Here is a 16051-nt window from a genome sequence, read left to right on the forward strand (position 1 = left end):
CACACTATTTATGTTTCGATTTCAGATTTTTCTGCAAATCTGAGGTGTATTTCAGTTTTGTAGAAGGATCTGGCTTGTCTGTTCATGACTCCAGTCTCCAGGTTTAACTATCCTCAGATTTGACCATGTTGATAATTAAATACATTGATTAAGATAACCAGGTAATCATCACCACAGAGTTGTGGGGGATTTTTGGAAACTGTTAAATGTCAGAGGGTTTGTTTCTGATGGTTGTGAAACCAGTGTTATGCATGGAATTTGCAGTTTTAGATAACAATACACAGAATGGGCTATTCTTAGTAAAGTTGAATTAGTAATAAAATGTAATAATTGCTAGTTCTTTTTAATAACACAAATGTATTCTTTTACTCAGAGGCTATAGCAGCAGCAGTAACAACAACACTTTGAGGCTGAGAGACAATAACTGTTCCAAGGTTGTTTGGTGAGTTTCATGATTCTTTTAATACTAACATAAGTGTGTTAATTTTTACACATGTATAATTAAAAAGAAGATGCAAGAGTGCATTTACTGTAAATGTAAAATTCTGTTTTTAAAAAAGCTTCACCCTAAGTTTTAGAACTGGAGGAGCTAAAGCCCGGTTAACAGTGTTGTCTTAAGTTACAGTCTCATAGGACCATAGGAAAGGTCTTGCTAAGTTTAACCAAAGAGGCATGTGTCAGAGCTGTTAGGTATTTTAAAAAGCATTTTACTAAAGCATCCTGGCCCCACTATTCATATAGCTAGCATCAAATTCTGCTTTGTTAACTGAAGGAAAAATCCTTCATTCCTTTCTGAAATGTTTGGGACACAAGATCCATCATGTTTTAGTTTTTTTACAGAGAGATTTTGAAACCTGTTTCATATTAGCTCACAAGGTTTTTTGGCACACCTCTGTGCATTTAGCAGTAGAATAAGTAGAAAATATATTACACAGATATTCAATAAAAACCTGTAAACATTCTAAAAAGTCAATCGGATTTCCAATCAAATAAAAGTAGCAAAACTTTTTCTATTTATTTTATTGAAAGCATTTATATTCCAACCAATTTCTAGGTCACCAAGGAGGTAAACCATAAAACATTGAAACAAAAATATACACAGACATATCAATTAGGAACAATTAAACAAAACACAAAAATGTGATCCCTAATGAAGGTTACTACTAAAAAAACCCACAAAAATGGGAAAGAGAGTCAACCTATCATATATTTGGAAGGAGTTTCATTTGGTATATTTCTGCCTATTATCTAGCTATTAAAGGCATGGGATACCTGGCAGAAAAAGCTGTTCATACTTAATTGAAATTCTCTTTACATTGTGATGTAATAATAAACTAATATTCATACATCATCAGCTCTGCCTACCCAAGTATAAAGGAGCATTTTGTTGCATGTGTGTATATGCAGGTACAATAAAAGCTGTCAACACAGAGGTTTTTATTTATTTATTTATATCATTTGTAGTCTCTTTTCTCACTAGGATTTAAGGCAGATTACACAGATTGAGTCAGTTTAATTGACAGAATTGGGTATTCAGTAAACAGTACAATGGGATCAGAGTTGTAGAACTCATCAGAAATCTAAAACCAGAACTGAAGTAAAGCATGACTTATCATGACACATTAAATTATATTAAAATTATGTAACAGGATCCTAGTTTCAGTATACTAAACACAGTAGTATAGACCACAATACACAGTAGACTTCAATCTAAGTAACTTGGTGAATCATTTAGTAAAGTGCGACTCTATTGCCCGTGTAAAAAGGTTTTTAAATAATTCAGTTCTGCATCGTTTGAGGAAAGCCAGGAGAGAAAGAGCTTTCCTGACCTCTTTGGGCAGTCTGTTCCACACTGGAAAAATTATGTCTAGGGGCAGTTGTTGTTTTTGACAATTTTCAGGTTGATACCTGCAGAAGACCTTGCTCAGATAAGTGAAATTGTCATGGCAGTGCATAGGGAGGAGGTGGTCTCGCAGATATGCGGGTCCAAAGCCATAAACAGCTTTGTATATGACAGTCAGTACCTTAAATTGAGCCTAATAACTGTTGGTCAACCAATGGAGTGACTATAGGAGTAATACCATCTGGTTGATGTGCACAATGCTGTGAAGTCGAAACTGACCTATGGTGATCCTGTTGGGTTTTCAAAGCAAGAGACATTCAGAGCCAGTTTGCCATTGTCTATCTCTGTGAACTGACCCTTGGTAATCTCCGAAATATTAGCTTGCCAAAGCCAGCCTTGCTTAGCTTACAAGATCTGATGAGATTGGACTAGCCTGGACCATCCATGTCAGGGAGTGCTCCATCTAGCTCCCAATAATAGCTGAGCTGCATTCTGCACCAACTGGAGTTTCTCAATTGATTTTGAGGGGAGACCAACGTACAGTGCATTATAGTATTTTAGTCTAAATGTAACTGTGATGTGGATCCAGGCCATATTAGCTGTATCAAGGTAAGATGCCATGTTTTGGACTAGGCTGAATTGGGGGAAGGCCTTTTTTGCAGCTAACTTGCTTCTTCAGCAATAAGTCTGTTAACCAAGTTAACAAGGATCAGCTGACTGCTGTCAATAACAATGGGTCCATTGTAACCCTAAGGTTCTTAACTGAGTAGGAAAGAGCTGAACTCCATCAACAGTTGGTAGCACAATATCCTTCATCTGCCTTCCCATTAATGTTCCCCATGGTTTACACAGTTAAAACAGTTAAAAACACTGTTATGACACAGAGAAATAGCATGCTGAAAGAAGTTTCAATTTTTGTAAAAACTTCTAGTCCAACTAGATTTAACAGCTACCGGTCCATCTTAATTCCTGCTGAAAAGTGGGATGAGTGAAAGTTCAGCCTGGTCAGGGGGAGCTGGTCCCCCCCCCCCCCTTTATGCAAGCTTTACTATTTCTTTCTTAGTGTAAGTTAACTTTACCAGTAAAAACCTTGTGCAAAATTACTAAAAATCTATGGGTTTTATGGAATTTTGAATATATTTTTAAATGGAAGGAGACTGGGGATCCCACACATGTGCAGAGGTCTCCCTGACAGTTATCCATCCATGCTTCTGGGCCCAGCAAGGTCACTCAGTATTGCCTCCCTCACTGCGCTGCAGAACCGCAAAACAGGACCCAGGTAAGCCTGGGGTCTGCTAGCTTTTAAATCCAAGTTAATATTTTCCCTGAAATCCTTTTTGAATTTTAGTAGGAACTTCTTTCTGATTGCTAAAGCACAACTGCTTACTTTTTAAATTCAATACTACTACTGAATTTAATCAAACAAATCTAATAAAGGTGGCATCGATTATTATTTTCCCTTTTGTGCCTGTGGCAGGTTCAGTTGTGACTTGGGTTATTTAAACCTTGCATGCAGTGAAGAAAGCAACATTCTATACAAGGCTGAGCTGTAGAAGATTATAACTGCACTGGAGGCCACTGGATGGAAGGTATTCCTTTGGGCCCTGCTCTTCTTCCTCTAAAAACCCTCTTGTGTCAGGTGGCTGCTGCCCTGGTGAACAGACATGTTTTCACTGGCATGTGGAAGCCAGAAAAATAGGAGCTAAGGGAGCTTCAAAAAGGGAGGGAATTCCACAAGAGGAAATAACCACAGCGAAAGCTCTATCTGTGGTCATATTTCATCTCACTTGAGAGTACTGAGAGCAGAGTTTGTGATGACGACATTAAATTAAGAAAATAATAGATTGGGGTAATAATAGTCTCTTCATAGTTAGCACTTTTCATCTTTCTCAGGTTCAACTATGTTACACACAGAAAAAGATCTGAATGAACTTCTCATCTGTAAAGAACAAGAACTGAAAGAGCTACAAGCTTGTCAGATTCATTTTCTGAAAACAACACTGCAAGAAACCCAAAAACAGCTTCAAGAAATGCAGAGGAAATTCAACAGATTAAAGGAAGATTTCACCTATAACCTTAAAGTCCTAGATGAGAGAGATAGAGAACTCCAACACTATGACAACCTTCTCACCCAGCTGAAAATAGTTGAAAATGCTAAGGAGGCAGAAGTTAGTGAGCTCAAAATTCAGGTGGATAAACTGCAACAGGCACTTAATAAGGAAACCAAAAAACAAGAAGCTTTGCAGTACCAATATCAACAACAACTTAAAGAACATCAATTAGGTCTGGAGCGGCTTCTCAGGTAAGATAGATCTGATTTGTGTAAATATAATGAAGATTCAAGTATCTAAGCTCAGGTTTGGGAGTCTAGGGCTAATTTTTCACGATAAAAATGCTCCGTTGTTCGCATGGAGAATAGTCTGGTGTAGCTGGGAGTTCTTCACGGCTCCCGGTGCTGTAGTGTGTCTGCCACGTTGTTGCCCCGGTGCTGTCTCACAGCATTGGCTTTGCTCCACGAATTTCAAAAACGGCCAAAGTTGAGGGTCTTTTGAAACACCCCTTTGCTGCTCCGGTGGCTTCGGCTGCCATGAAAAACTCCTCGACAGCAGAACTGGGGCCATTTTTTCTTGCCTTGTTGCTCTGATCCGCCCCTCCAATGAGAATCGGTGACCTTCCCCGCCTTGCAATGAAAAAAAAAACACGGAGGGAGAAACCCTGTTGGTTTTTAGATAGAAAAGTGGTGTGTGCAGGCACCATGAATGGGAGGGTGGCGATTCTCTCACACATGCAAAGATTTTAGATGGGGGGTGGGGGTGGAGGACGGTGATTCCCTTGCACACGGAAGGATTTTACATGGGGGGGGGCCCTGAGGGTGCCGATTCTCAGCGCCTGTTTTGTGTTCAGAGTAATTTAAAACTAAAACAGTGAAAGTGAGTTGGGGGAATGTGGGGAGATTCAGCCAATCAGAATGCGGGAAACGGAGGTTGTCTGCACATGCGTGAAGAGCTCGCCAAAGAGCTGGCAGTGCAAATGGAGAAGCACCAGGCTCGTGAAGAAACAGTTGGGGCATAACGCATCGGCCCTGCCTCGAATCCCAGGAAGAACCAGAGAACAGCGAAGAGTCAAAAGTGGGGCAAAAAGCACTGCAACAGGTACGCTCCCGGATCTACCACGGGGTATTTTGACCATGAAAAATCAGCCTACCAGTGTCTAATTGATGGACAGCTAACATCCCTTACGTCACTGCCGGGTATATTTAAAATATAGTGCATTCCTGTTCCAGTATTGTGTCATGTTCCTGTTGTGCTAAAAAAGTCTTAGGCATAGTTGTATATAGGAAACCGTTACGGTTAATCATCTGTGCTTAACCTGTGTGGATGTGTGAAATACACTTGTGCTTAACCTGTGAGATTTGTGAAATACACTTCTTTCCAGTTTCCTTTCCATTTTAATCTGCTGCTCTTCCTTTTTATATAATGGCTTTGTTGAGTTTATACTTCATTTCACAAAAAAAATTAATCTCCAGCAGATGGAAGGGCTGAAATTAGTTACTGGGCAGATCAGTATATGCAATGGGAGGTTAATCTCAGTGTTCTTTGACGTATAATTGGAGTTCTGAGAACATTACAGATATCATCTAATAATTAGACATAAAACAGGAGTTAAAGGTCGACCAGATGAATCAATGGATGATGCCTGTAGTGATGGCCCCCAGTATCAAACTCTAATATAAGTATGTGAACTATTGTGTTGTTTGATACCTTAAGATGTTTTCATCATATTGTTTACAAAGAAAAGCAGCCTGTCATGAATATCATGAAATCAGTTTTAATAGATTGTAGGCCTTTCCCACACAAGTTGTTTACAACATATCTTGCCACCAAATGCTGTTTTTTCTTTTAATTCTGTACATTTTTTCCTCTGTTTGGTTTTAGAAACATTTTCCCTCCATTGTTTTACCATGTAATTTGACCGTGATATTTTTTTCAATCTGTTTCCAAGCCAGATTCCCTTGAGCATTCCCCACCAAACACCAGGCCCTTATCTGCACCGCTCTGTAGTCTCTTGGTCTCCCCTTCAGTTATTTTCTTCTCCCCTTGTCCTCCATTTTTGAAAGGAGGTACCAAGGTGCAGACTTTTAGATCATGCGTTGTATGAAGAAGGCTTTCCTATGTCCTGACATGTGCAAGGAGGGTCTATTTGACCTCACCATGATGCTGTGATGATCCTGACTTTATGACTCTGTAAACCAATGGTATTCGGGGCTTCTTCCTTAATTAAATTGGTGCTGCAGCAACAATAAACCATTCCTTTTATTTCACCCTACTTCTCGTCTCTTGAGTGCTAATTGGGCCAGGGCTTAGGAGAACTGATGTAAAAGTTCCCTAGACACATCAGTAGCAGAAATGGAGACTGAGGCTTTTTTGAATTGCTGCTTCAAAATATAACTGCAGTAACACTAGAGTGCCTGCACAAAAGAAAAAAAGGGGAGCGGTGTTCTTCTGCATCCTGTGGTCAGCAGTAGAATGTGGAATAAGTGCAGCTGAAGAGACAGTGGGGGAAAAAACAAAGGGGAGGGGGATGGAGGTGTGCAGAATGATTTCATAGAAAACATTTCCAAGGTTTGACCATTGGGAAAATCTGTGGCAAGCTGTGCATGCAAAAAATGGCCCTATATTTTCTTTAAATCCAGAATTAATGTTAAACCAGGTTTTTAAAAGAGAATTACTTTTTATACCTGGATCCAAAAAATCTGATTTTAAAAAATCAAAGGACATTAATTGCAAAGGAGTGCAAAAGTTTGGCTGTAGTGAATGTATTATTCCACTTTTATCTTGTCTCCGTAGAGATTTAACTGTGACTGTTACCCTTTGCAATTCTTAGCATTTTGGCCTATCGGTTTGCAAGCTTGTTTTCTGTGTCTGTGTGTGGATGCTTGCTAACTGGTAACTGGTAACACAACAAACACTGTGAGGATCCACCATGTACTATGGACCTGAACTAGAGGATCTGAATAGCATTCAGGCCATTGTGGGCTGCATGGCTGAGGTACTTTGTGGTGCTGTGTCCTGCTGTGGCACTTTGTATTACAGGCTGGTGTGGCTCCCCACTGGGGAGAAACATGGAGTATAAGAGAAGTGAATTAAAATATATGATATGAAATACCTTCCAGTCCCTCCTCCTCTGTGCTAAATTATAGCTGGAATTGGTCTTGGTTCAGAGACAACCTTATATACTCTGCTTAGTTATACAGAACTTCTAATTTCTTATAGTATTATTACTCCCCCAAAATAGCCAAATAACTCAGATTGTTACCTATGCTGTACTATTATTTTAGATAAATGAATTGAATAATCAGATCCTAGCTGCAGTTAGGGTGGGATAAATAATTCAGGGGGAAGTGAACAGAAATTCAAGTATATAATACGTACAGCATTTTATCTCCTAATTCCTTTGAAATAGGGCATATTTATTATTGGAGATTAAACATTTTTAAACAATTATACCATAGTTAAAGTGAATGGGATTTCCCTGGATTTTATCTGACAAAAATAATTACTGAAATGTTTTTAATTTGGATATTTTTAATTGCTTGGTTTCATAGCTCTAAGGACTCTGATCTCAATCATCATCATGAGGAATATGAGAATATGAAACAACAGCTAGAGAGAAAACTTCAGGAAGTAGAAGGTGAACTTGCTTTGCAAAGGCAGGTATGGACTAAGTGATAAACTAGTTAAGCAGGAAAGACTGACATTTTCTTTTCTTGCAGAGAAAACATCCAAGTTTTACATCATATTTTGTAGTTAAACCTGTGCCTCCCCAAACCTGTGCCCCACCCAATCCCTTCAGTTTATACTTTTTATTTCTAACTCTAAAGGTTAAAAAATGTGTACTGAAATTACTTTATAATTCTAGGTATCAGGTGGGAATTATTTATTTGTTTTCTTTCTTTTCTGGCATCCTCCCTCTGGGGAAGATTGGTAGGATAGTGTCTATCTAGTAAATGAGATAGTGTAAGATTCTTTTCACAAGGTTTAGCCAAAATGCTGTGCTAAATTAGCCAACTTTGAACTTTCAGGAAGATCAGGATTATTAATCAGGAACAGCTTTGGGCAGTTGTGAAGGCTAAATAAATATACAAGCCTGCCAGCAGTTTCTACTTCTCTTCTATTTCAAGGTTCTTTTCCTTCCAGCTTTTCATGTGGCTATCTAAAAAGCTATTAATTTATTAAGCAATGTTGAGTTCTACCTGTTAACAATTTCGGCGTCTTTTTGAGATATTGAAGGAGCAATAAAATAATTTAATAAACAAGACCTATCTCTTGTGGGGCCAGAAGAAGTGAGTCTCTGGTCCTACACAGCTGAGTTAGTTTTAAGAAAAACTTAGAATTAGCAAACACCCAAGAAACAGTTTTGAAATAGAAGATTAGTTTACTGGACAGCATAAGAATCTGGCCAGGGTGTCCTCTTAAGGTCAAGAGGCACCCCCTTGCTACAAAGGGACCAATTTTTATAGGCACAAAATTACAAACGTCACACAATCATCATAGTTCATACCTCTCTCACATGATACAAGCATGTTCAAACCCCATTGGTCACAGTAAGACAACCTCTTATTCCACGTCACACTCTGCATGCTGTTAGTGCGTGCTGTTTCTCTGTGCATATACAGAGGGCAGTAATAAAAATAGCTTGTTGTCTTCAAGAATAACTTGTTATTCTTGGTTGGCTCTCCGAGAGAGAGCTATGCCTAAAGGGCATCAGGCTTAACATACTTGTAGATCATAAAATGTCCCTTTCTCTCCCAGTTAGAAATGTTAAAACATTTAAAAGATTTTACAAATATTCTAACAACAATTATACCTTCGATTCTAAGACAATAGAATTATGATCAAATACAAGTAAATATGAATTTAACTATATAGAAGAACACTTTGTAATTTAACTAATCACATTGATTTAACTATCCCGTATTGTGGGTCCTTACTCACAAAAACAAGGTCATAAATTTATATGGCTTCTGTCATATAGTAACCTGTATTTACAGGATTCCAAAGATGTTATCTGTAGTTGCCTGCATCTCTGCTAGTAAGCTGGTAAGATGCAGGCTTCTGGTCACTATACACAGAGCCATTTTGATTCAACAATCCTTGGCTCATGTGAATTAATCCTCCTTGATTAAATATAAATACAAATTTCATACATTCAGGTCCATCCCCACACTCTCAAACTAAACACCATCTCTTTAATCAAGTGGCACCTTTTAAACTATCCAAGATAATTTCAGCATGAGCTTTTGTGTCAGGACTGAGCTGTGCTCTGAGTCATTCAATCTTATGCTGGAATAAATTTGGTTAGTCTTAAATGTGCTTCTTGATTTCTGTTCGGCTTTGGTACAACAGACTAACATGCTTACTCTTTTGAAATTAATAACTGAAATAGCCACAAAAATAAACACTGCCTCAACAAAATTATTCCCACTTGTTTAAACTATTAACATTTTAACTGATTTAGCAGAGGAATCCTGAGACCACTTTCCTGGGAGAAAGTGCCATTTAATAGACCTGAGTTGGGTTCTGAGTACATTATTTTAGGATTGCACTGTAATATACTGATTAATACAAATAAATTCAGATTATATAGATTGCTGTCATTCTCATGTCTGTTATATATGTTTGCCTTGACAAATGGACACCAGAATACTCATTATGTTTTCAATATTTGTTTGCTTCTACTTTGAGTCTTAGAATCCACCTTTAAATTGTGTTATACGTTTGTGTTTGCACAATTATATGCAATTCCATGTTTTCAATTTCAGGAACTTCTAGTGGAATTTGATGCAGCAATTAAAAAAAGAGAACATGAATTTCGACAGAAAGCAGATGAAATGAGCAATTTATGTCTATCTCATGAGCTTAAGGTGAATGTACCTTCAAAATGTGATAGAAATATGATAGTAGCAAACAAAAAAATCAGTGTCCTCACAATTATTACTGCTTTGTGTGTTTTGTGATAGATAATAAGATCTGTTCTTCCCTGTTTCCATAACTCCTGACAAATCCTCTCATAAAGCTGACCATGTCAGGTTATGGATTTCAGAGTGAGCACTACCTTTCTACACCCAATCTCTGCCAGTCATTAGAAACAAGAGCTCTTGTCTGAATGGAGATGTTAAGCCAACTCTCTATGAGCCCCACTCTGCTTTGCTTGCAGATCTTGTAGGATTCAAGCCATTATTTTGATTTTCACTTCCAATGTGAAAATGTTTAAGGGTAATGAAATGTATGGGCTGATTCTGAGTTGGGAAGATGCTATTAGTAATTGTTTCTTTAAAATTGTTTCTTCTTGAGCATATACAAAATATTCTCCCAGCCCCGATCCCTAAAATTTAGGGAGTGTATTTCCTTTCTCCGTTTACTCTCGCATCCCCTTATCACCAGTTATAGCACTAACATTTATATTGACAAGTTCCATAACATTTAAGTGTAAGGATGTGTCATGCAGAGGCGTAGCTACAAGGGGGCCGGGATGCGCGTGTCGCACTGGGCTCGCGCCGGAGGGTGGGGCGCAGCAAAAATTTCAGGTTTGTTTTTTGTATTTTTTAGTGTTTTTCTGTTTTTGGCCTGCAGGGGGCACAGTTTTTAGGCTAGCAGCACCAAAATTTCAGGGAGTTTTCAGGGGACTCTCCTGATGATACCACCCAAGTTAGGTGAGGTTTGGTTCAGGGGATCCAAAGTTATGGACTCCCAAAGGGGGTGCCCCATCCCCTGGCTGATATCATCCGGATAGTCTCCTAAAGATGCCCTGAAATTTTTATGCTGCTAGCCTAAAAACTGCACCCCCTGCAAGCCAAAAACTAAAAAATGGAGAGGGGGGGCAGCAAAACTCAGATTTTGCACTGGGCTCCATTTTCCCTAGCTATGCTTCTGGTGTCATGGGCAATCAAGATCAAATTAATACATGTCATAGTATTCCCTATTACTATGCAAGGGTGTAAAAGTTGGACAGTGAAAAACGCTGACAGAATGAAAGTAGACTCCTTTGAATTGGTGTTGGAAGCAAGTATTATGGATACCGTGGGCTACCAAAAAAAAAAAGGTTTTAGATCAAATCAAGCCTGAACTGTCCCTAGAAATGAAAATAACAAAACTGAAGCTGTTATATTTTGCTCACATAATGAGAAGACGAGGTCACTGGAAAAGGCAATAATGCTTGGAAAGGTTGAAAGCAACAGGAAAAGAGGAAGACCCAACATGAGATGGGTTGATCCTGAAAAGCAAGCCATGGTCCTCAGTTTGCAAGACCTGAGTGAGACTGTTAACAATAGGACATTTTGGAGGACATTGATGTGTAGGGTTGCCATGAGTCAGAAGCAACTTGATGGTATTTAGCACACATAGTTCCATAAAATATCATATACAAGGAGGTAAGGAGAAAACACATGCCTCAATGGTTTGCTAAGCAAAATCTAAAGATGGTTTCCCGAGAGAGATCTTCTTAAGGTTTCAGATCAACCTTTCAATGATTATTAAAATTTCCTGATGGAAGTAAAGATTCTTATGATGGGTACATTCATTTAGTTTATAACATCGTGCCATGGGTCAGTAAAAATCAGGTCAGCGGTGCAATTCAGATGTCACATCAACCCAAGTGTGGTCAGTTGGTTGGGCTATCTGTCTGTCATTTTTACTTTACCCTTCCTCCAAGAAACTAAAAGCAGTATATATGGGTCTTTTTTCCCACACAGTATCCTCACAACAACCTTGTAAGTTAGGTTATTTTGAGAGAAGTGACTGGCCCATGGTCATGCAGTGAGCTTTCTGGCAGAGTGCAGATTTTATTTCTGGACTCTTAGATTTTAGTCCCATACTCCAATCACAGTATAACACAGCCTCTTTTTTTGATCAAATGTGCTTGTTTTTTTCATTTTCTTTTTGTTTTTTGCAGTCTATAGGTGCAGTAGGCTTTGGAGACCAAGCCACATCCACAACTACAGTTTGCCATCTCAGGCACAACACCCAGCAACTGTTAGCAGAAGCCATGGGATGCAAACCCATTTCAAATGATTGCTCCCGGTCGCTTACAAACTCTGGTCCTCACTTCAGATATCATACTAGAATTTAATTTTACTGTATTGGGCTGATTTTGCTCATTAAAAATGCCCTGTTGTTGGCATGGGGAATGCCCCGGCACAATGGGAGTTCCCCACAGCTCCCAGCACTGCAGCGTGTTTGCCACGCTGCTGACCCTGCACTGCCCCACAGCAGTGGCTTTGCTCCAGGACTTTCCAGAACTGCAAAGGTTGAGGACTTTTTGGAATGCCCCTCTGTTGCTTGGTGGCTTCCGCTGCCGTGAAAACTCCTCGGCAGCAGAACGAGGCCATTTTTCCTGCCTCCTGTTCTGGCGTGCCCTTCCAATGAATGGGTGCCTTCCCCCACCCTTGTGGTGGAATAAAAAACACGGAGGGAGAAACCTTGCAAAAACCTTGAGAAATCTTGCAAAAAAGCAGCGTGTGAAGGCAATGTGCACGGGAGGGTGGTGATTCCCTTGCACACACAAGGAGTTTAGACTGGGGGTAGGGGTTGCAGGACTACGATACCCTCGCACATGCAGAAATTTTAGATGGGGGGGGGAGGTGCCAATTCCCAGCGCCTGTTTTGTGCAGAGTCATTTAAAACTAAATTGGTGAAAGTAGTGGGGGGAGGCGGGAGATTAAGCCAATCAGAACGCAGGAAACAGAGGTTGCCCACACATGCGTAGAAGACATTGCTGAAGACCCTGCGGTGCAAGTGGAGGAGAGCTGGGAAGCAGTGCAAAGTCAACAGCAGGGTAAAAAGCACCTTGGCAGCTGCGCTCCCGGATATAGCACGGAGCATTTTTACTGTGCAAAATCAGCCTCAGAAATCTCTTTAGAAAATACATTTGTGTTCAAGGTTATTTACTTTATGTTTGCACTTCTTTAATCATTCTTGAGATGGAGAAGGAATAAATAGAAAGCATACTTTTGTTGTTCTTCTCTAAAAGGTTAAGTTGTTGACGAGGGAATTGGAAGCTCTGAAAGATGCTGGGATGAAAGCAGCAGAATCAATGAAAGAGGCAGAAGCAGCCAATTTACAGTTGGAAAAAGAAGTAAAACGCAAGGATTGGGAAATAAAGGATCTTGTGGCCGTAAAAGATGCTCAGTACTGTATTGTTCCTTTGAGGTTTAAGAGAAGCTTCTTTTTAGCTCATCTCTCTTTTCTTCTCACTATTTTGTTGCTAATTGGACCTTTTCATGTCTTTAAAAGGAAAACATGTGTACTGTTCTCCTTGAGAGTCACATCTGGCATAACAGTGGCTCACTTCACAATTTTACAGTGCAGCTTAATTTATCTCAGAGTTGCACAGTTCTTGTTTTCACTGTCTGTGTTGCCTATGTGCTTGTGATTATGCTCCTTTAATCTTTGTCAAATTAGATATGAGCCTTTTGTTTACATAACAGTGGTTTTTTGATTATCTAGTATCAAAACACTCCCCCCAGTGTGGCTTTCTTTACTGATATTATGACTTTTCACAGTCAGTTTTGCCAAGTCATGCATGATTGTACATTTCCCCTGTAGCAAATTACAATTGTACACATTTAAGTTCTAGATTTACAAAATTGTGCAAGGAACAGCCCCTCCCCCAAAGAAGAGAAAAGGGAGTTGCTCATGAAACAAGCAAAAAATAGGCTCCTCTGCAAATATGATCTTCTTCTTTGCCCAAGAAAACAAAGAAAGGTGGCAAGGGGAGGTAGACTGGCTACAATAACAGATGGGATAGTTCACACATCATACCCAGAAGACTGAGGATGGCGTTAACTCAGTGCAGCAGTACCTTTTCCTATTGTGTTACATTTTTACTGGGATGATAAACATCTTTTCAAAGACTTATTGTATAACATTCTTTCAATCCTTGGGAAAAGCCCTTTTCTCCCTTGCCTTGCCACTCAGGGAGTTCTTTGGATTAAATGGTAATTCAAATGTTGCAGTGTTGTCTCTTAAAATACATATATATTTTTAAGAATGTTCAGTTCAATTTTTTTAGATTTTTAAAATATATTGATGATGCACTTTAAAAATTGTCAAATTTATCAGATTTACAGTGGAATCCTAAAGAAAGTTGCTCTGGTCTAAGCCCCATTCATTTCAGCAGTTTTAGGGTAACTCTGTATAGGATCGTGCTGTTCGTGGCGTAGTGTTAGATTGGTGCTTCATTGCTTTCACTTTACAAGTGAAATCACATAAATATCAGAAGTTACCTTATCCATTTAAAGAGCAGTAGGTTTGTTGCAGATTATAGGTGTCTCAAACTATAGCATTTCTGGTAAATAATACTACAAAGTAATCTGTAGATATCGGCAGTTTCAGCAGTAAATTGTACTATGGAAAAACTTTGCCTGATTGTACTATAACCAAATGACAGCTTCTCTCAAAGTTATAGCCTTGGAGTGGGGATGAAAAGCACTCAGAACGAAATGCAGTAAGAATGTTGATGTGGATATACACTTTAAAAACATTGTTGTGGTAAGATCTATAATGGGATCCCCAATCTTAATGATACCACTGGTACCATTGGAATTCTGACAGTTACTGTAATAGTAACTGCTCAACATTTCGAGCAGAAGCTCAGTATAACAGGATGCCCTTTAAAATGAACATATTGTTTAAAGATATTGTCTTGCATACACACTAATTACCTTCAGTAACACAGTGTAACACTACTACACCTTGTAGTATGGCAGCAGTTGCTGTCAAAACAGCTTTTTAAAAATCTACATAGCCAATCAGGAATGCAGCTGGCCAAGAAGCCTACCTCTCCCCACCTACTTTCTAAAAACACTTGGGCACCAGGGAAGGTATTCGTGGGCGCTACATTGGAGAACCCTGTTCATATAACCCTTTAGCAGGCTTCTTTCTGGGGAACTTTATTCTCTAGCTGGACAATTTTCAGTTGCTTTCTGAGCTCATGTCTTAATCCTCATTCTGAGCATCACCTGTTTGTATATATTTTTATTTTTCTTCAATACATACCAATTCAGGATACAAGTTTTAGAAAGGAAACTTGATTCACTGCAGCTGAGCTGGAAAAAAGAGAGAGAAATATTTGAGAGAAAGTGAGTACTAAAGAGGTGACATTATTAAGAGTACTATCATTTTATATTTCTTGACAATATTATAAAAAGTAGTGATTTGCAGGCATTATCTGCACATAATCTTACAGGAGTTTTCATGTAGCTGAAAGACTTCTACCTTCAGATTATGATGATCTCTTAGTGTGTGGAAATACATATGAGCAGCACATATGACAAGTCATTTTTCATGTCTTTTTACAAGTCTTTTTCATAAATATCTTAATGTGTTTGTAAGTAAATAGATAAGCATTTGCGCTTTGTTGTCATTGGACACTCTGTATCCTAATCATATTGTTTTCTTTTGAAGTCTGGGACCAGCGTGGTGTGGTGGTTAAGAGCAGGTGGATTCTAATCTGGAGAACCGAGTTTGATTCCCAGCTCTTCCACTTGAGCTGTGGAGGCTTATCTGGTGAATCATATTAGCTTGGGCACTCCAACACAAGCCAGCTGGGTGACCTTGGGCTAAACACAGTTCTTTGGAGCTCTCTCAGCCCCACCCACCTCACAGGGTGTTATGGGGGGGGGAGGAGATTGTAAGCCCCTTTGAGTCTCCTTACAGGAGAGAAAGGGGGGGATATAAATCCAAACTCCTCCCCCTCCTCCTCATTCTACTACCACTACATTTCAGGTTTTGGGGGCGGGGGCAAGCATTGTTCTGCACTGTTACGATTGGCAAGCAGCTTCTTCCAGTTCATGTTGCTTTTCCTCCAGTACATTTGTCAACACGTTGACAATGAGTCAAAGAACCATGAGGCTACCTCTATGTGTTTAATGTATTTCAGTTTGGGACCAAAAAAAAGTTTTAAACAGAGATGTTTATGGTATCAGTCATATTGGAGTAATGTTCTACTGGGTTTCTAGAACGCATCTTTTGCTGTTGAAGTGGTTCTTTGTATTTCTTTGTTCGGCTTCCAGATAGCAAACATTGTTAGAAAAAAGTTTTTTAAAAGTTGTAGTTGGGTAACTCCAGAGAGTTGGGTATTGTAGTTGGATAACTCCAGTGCTTTTCAGGGCCTAACTACATGGTGTGTGTGTGTGTGGGGGGGGGGGGG

At 39.3% G+C, this 16051-nt stretch overlaps 1 protein-coding gene across 11 annotated transcripts in view; it reads left to right on the forward strand.

Annotated features, from left to right (window-relative positions):
- CCDC57 (coiled-coil domain containing 57) overlaps positions 1–16051 on the forward strand; it is an 81733-nt gene that overhangs the window by 12829 nt on the left and 52853 nt on the right. For 8 of the 11 annotated variants that reach the window (XR_007243807.1, XM_048488279.1, XM_048488278.1 and 5 more), the window contains exons 2-8: positions 374–442; positions 3321–3432; positions 3737–4145; positions 7449–7557; positions 9666–9767; positions 12872–13029; positions 14907–14981. Coding sequence is in view for 10 of the 11 variants with exons in the window: in XM_048488279.1 (XP_048344236.1) it covers positions 3426–3432; positions 3737–4145; positions 7449–7557; positions 9666–9767; positions 12872–13029; positions 14907–14981 (860 nt within the window). In the remaining variant the exon portion in view is untranslated. Of the gene's footprint in view, positions 1–109; positions 162–373; positions 443–3320; positions 3433–3736; positions 4146–7448; positions 7558–9665; positions 9768–12871; positions 13030–14906; positions 14982–16051 lie in introns of those variants that run through there. The other 3 variants (XM_048488285.1, XM_048488284.1, XM_048488280.1) reach the window with 2 other exon arrangements.

This window comes from Sphaerodactylus townsendi, linkage group LG03, assembly GCF_021028975.2.
Source record: "Sphaerodactylus townsendi isolate TG3544 linkage group LG03, MPM_Stown_v2.3, whole genome shotgun sequence".
NCBI classification, from domain to species: domain Eukaryota; kingdom Metazoa; phylum Chordata; class Lepidosauria; order Squamata; family Sphaerodactylidae; genus Sphaerodactylus; species Sphaerodactylus townsendi.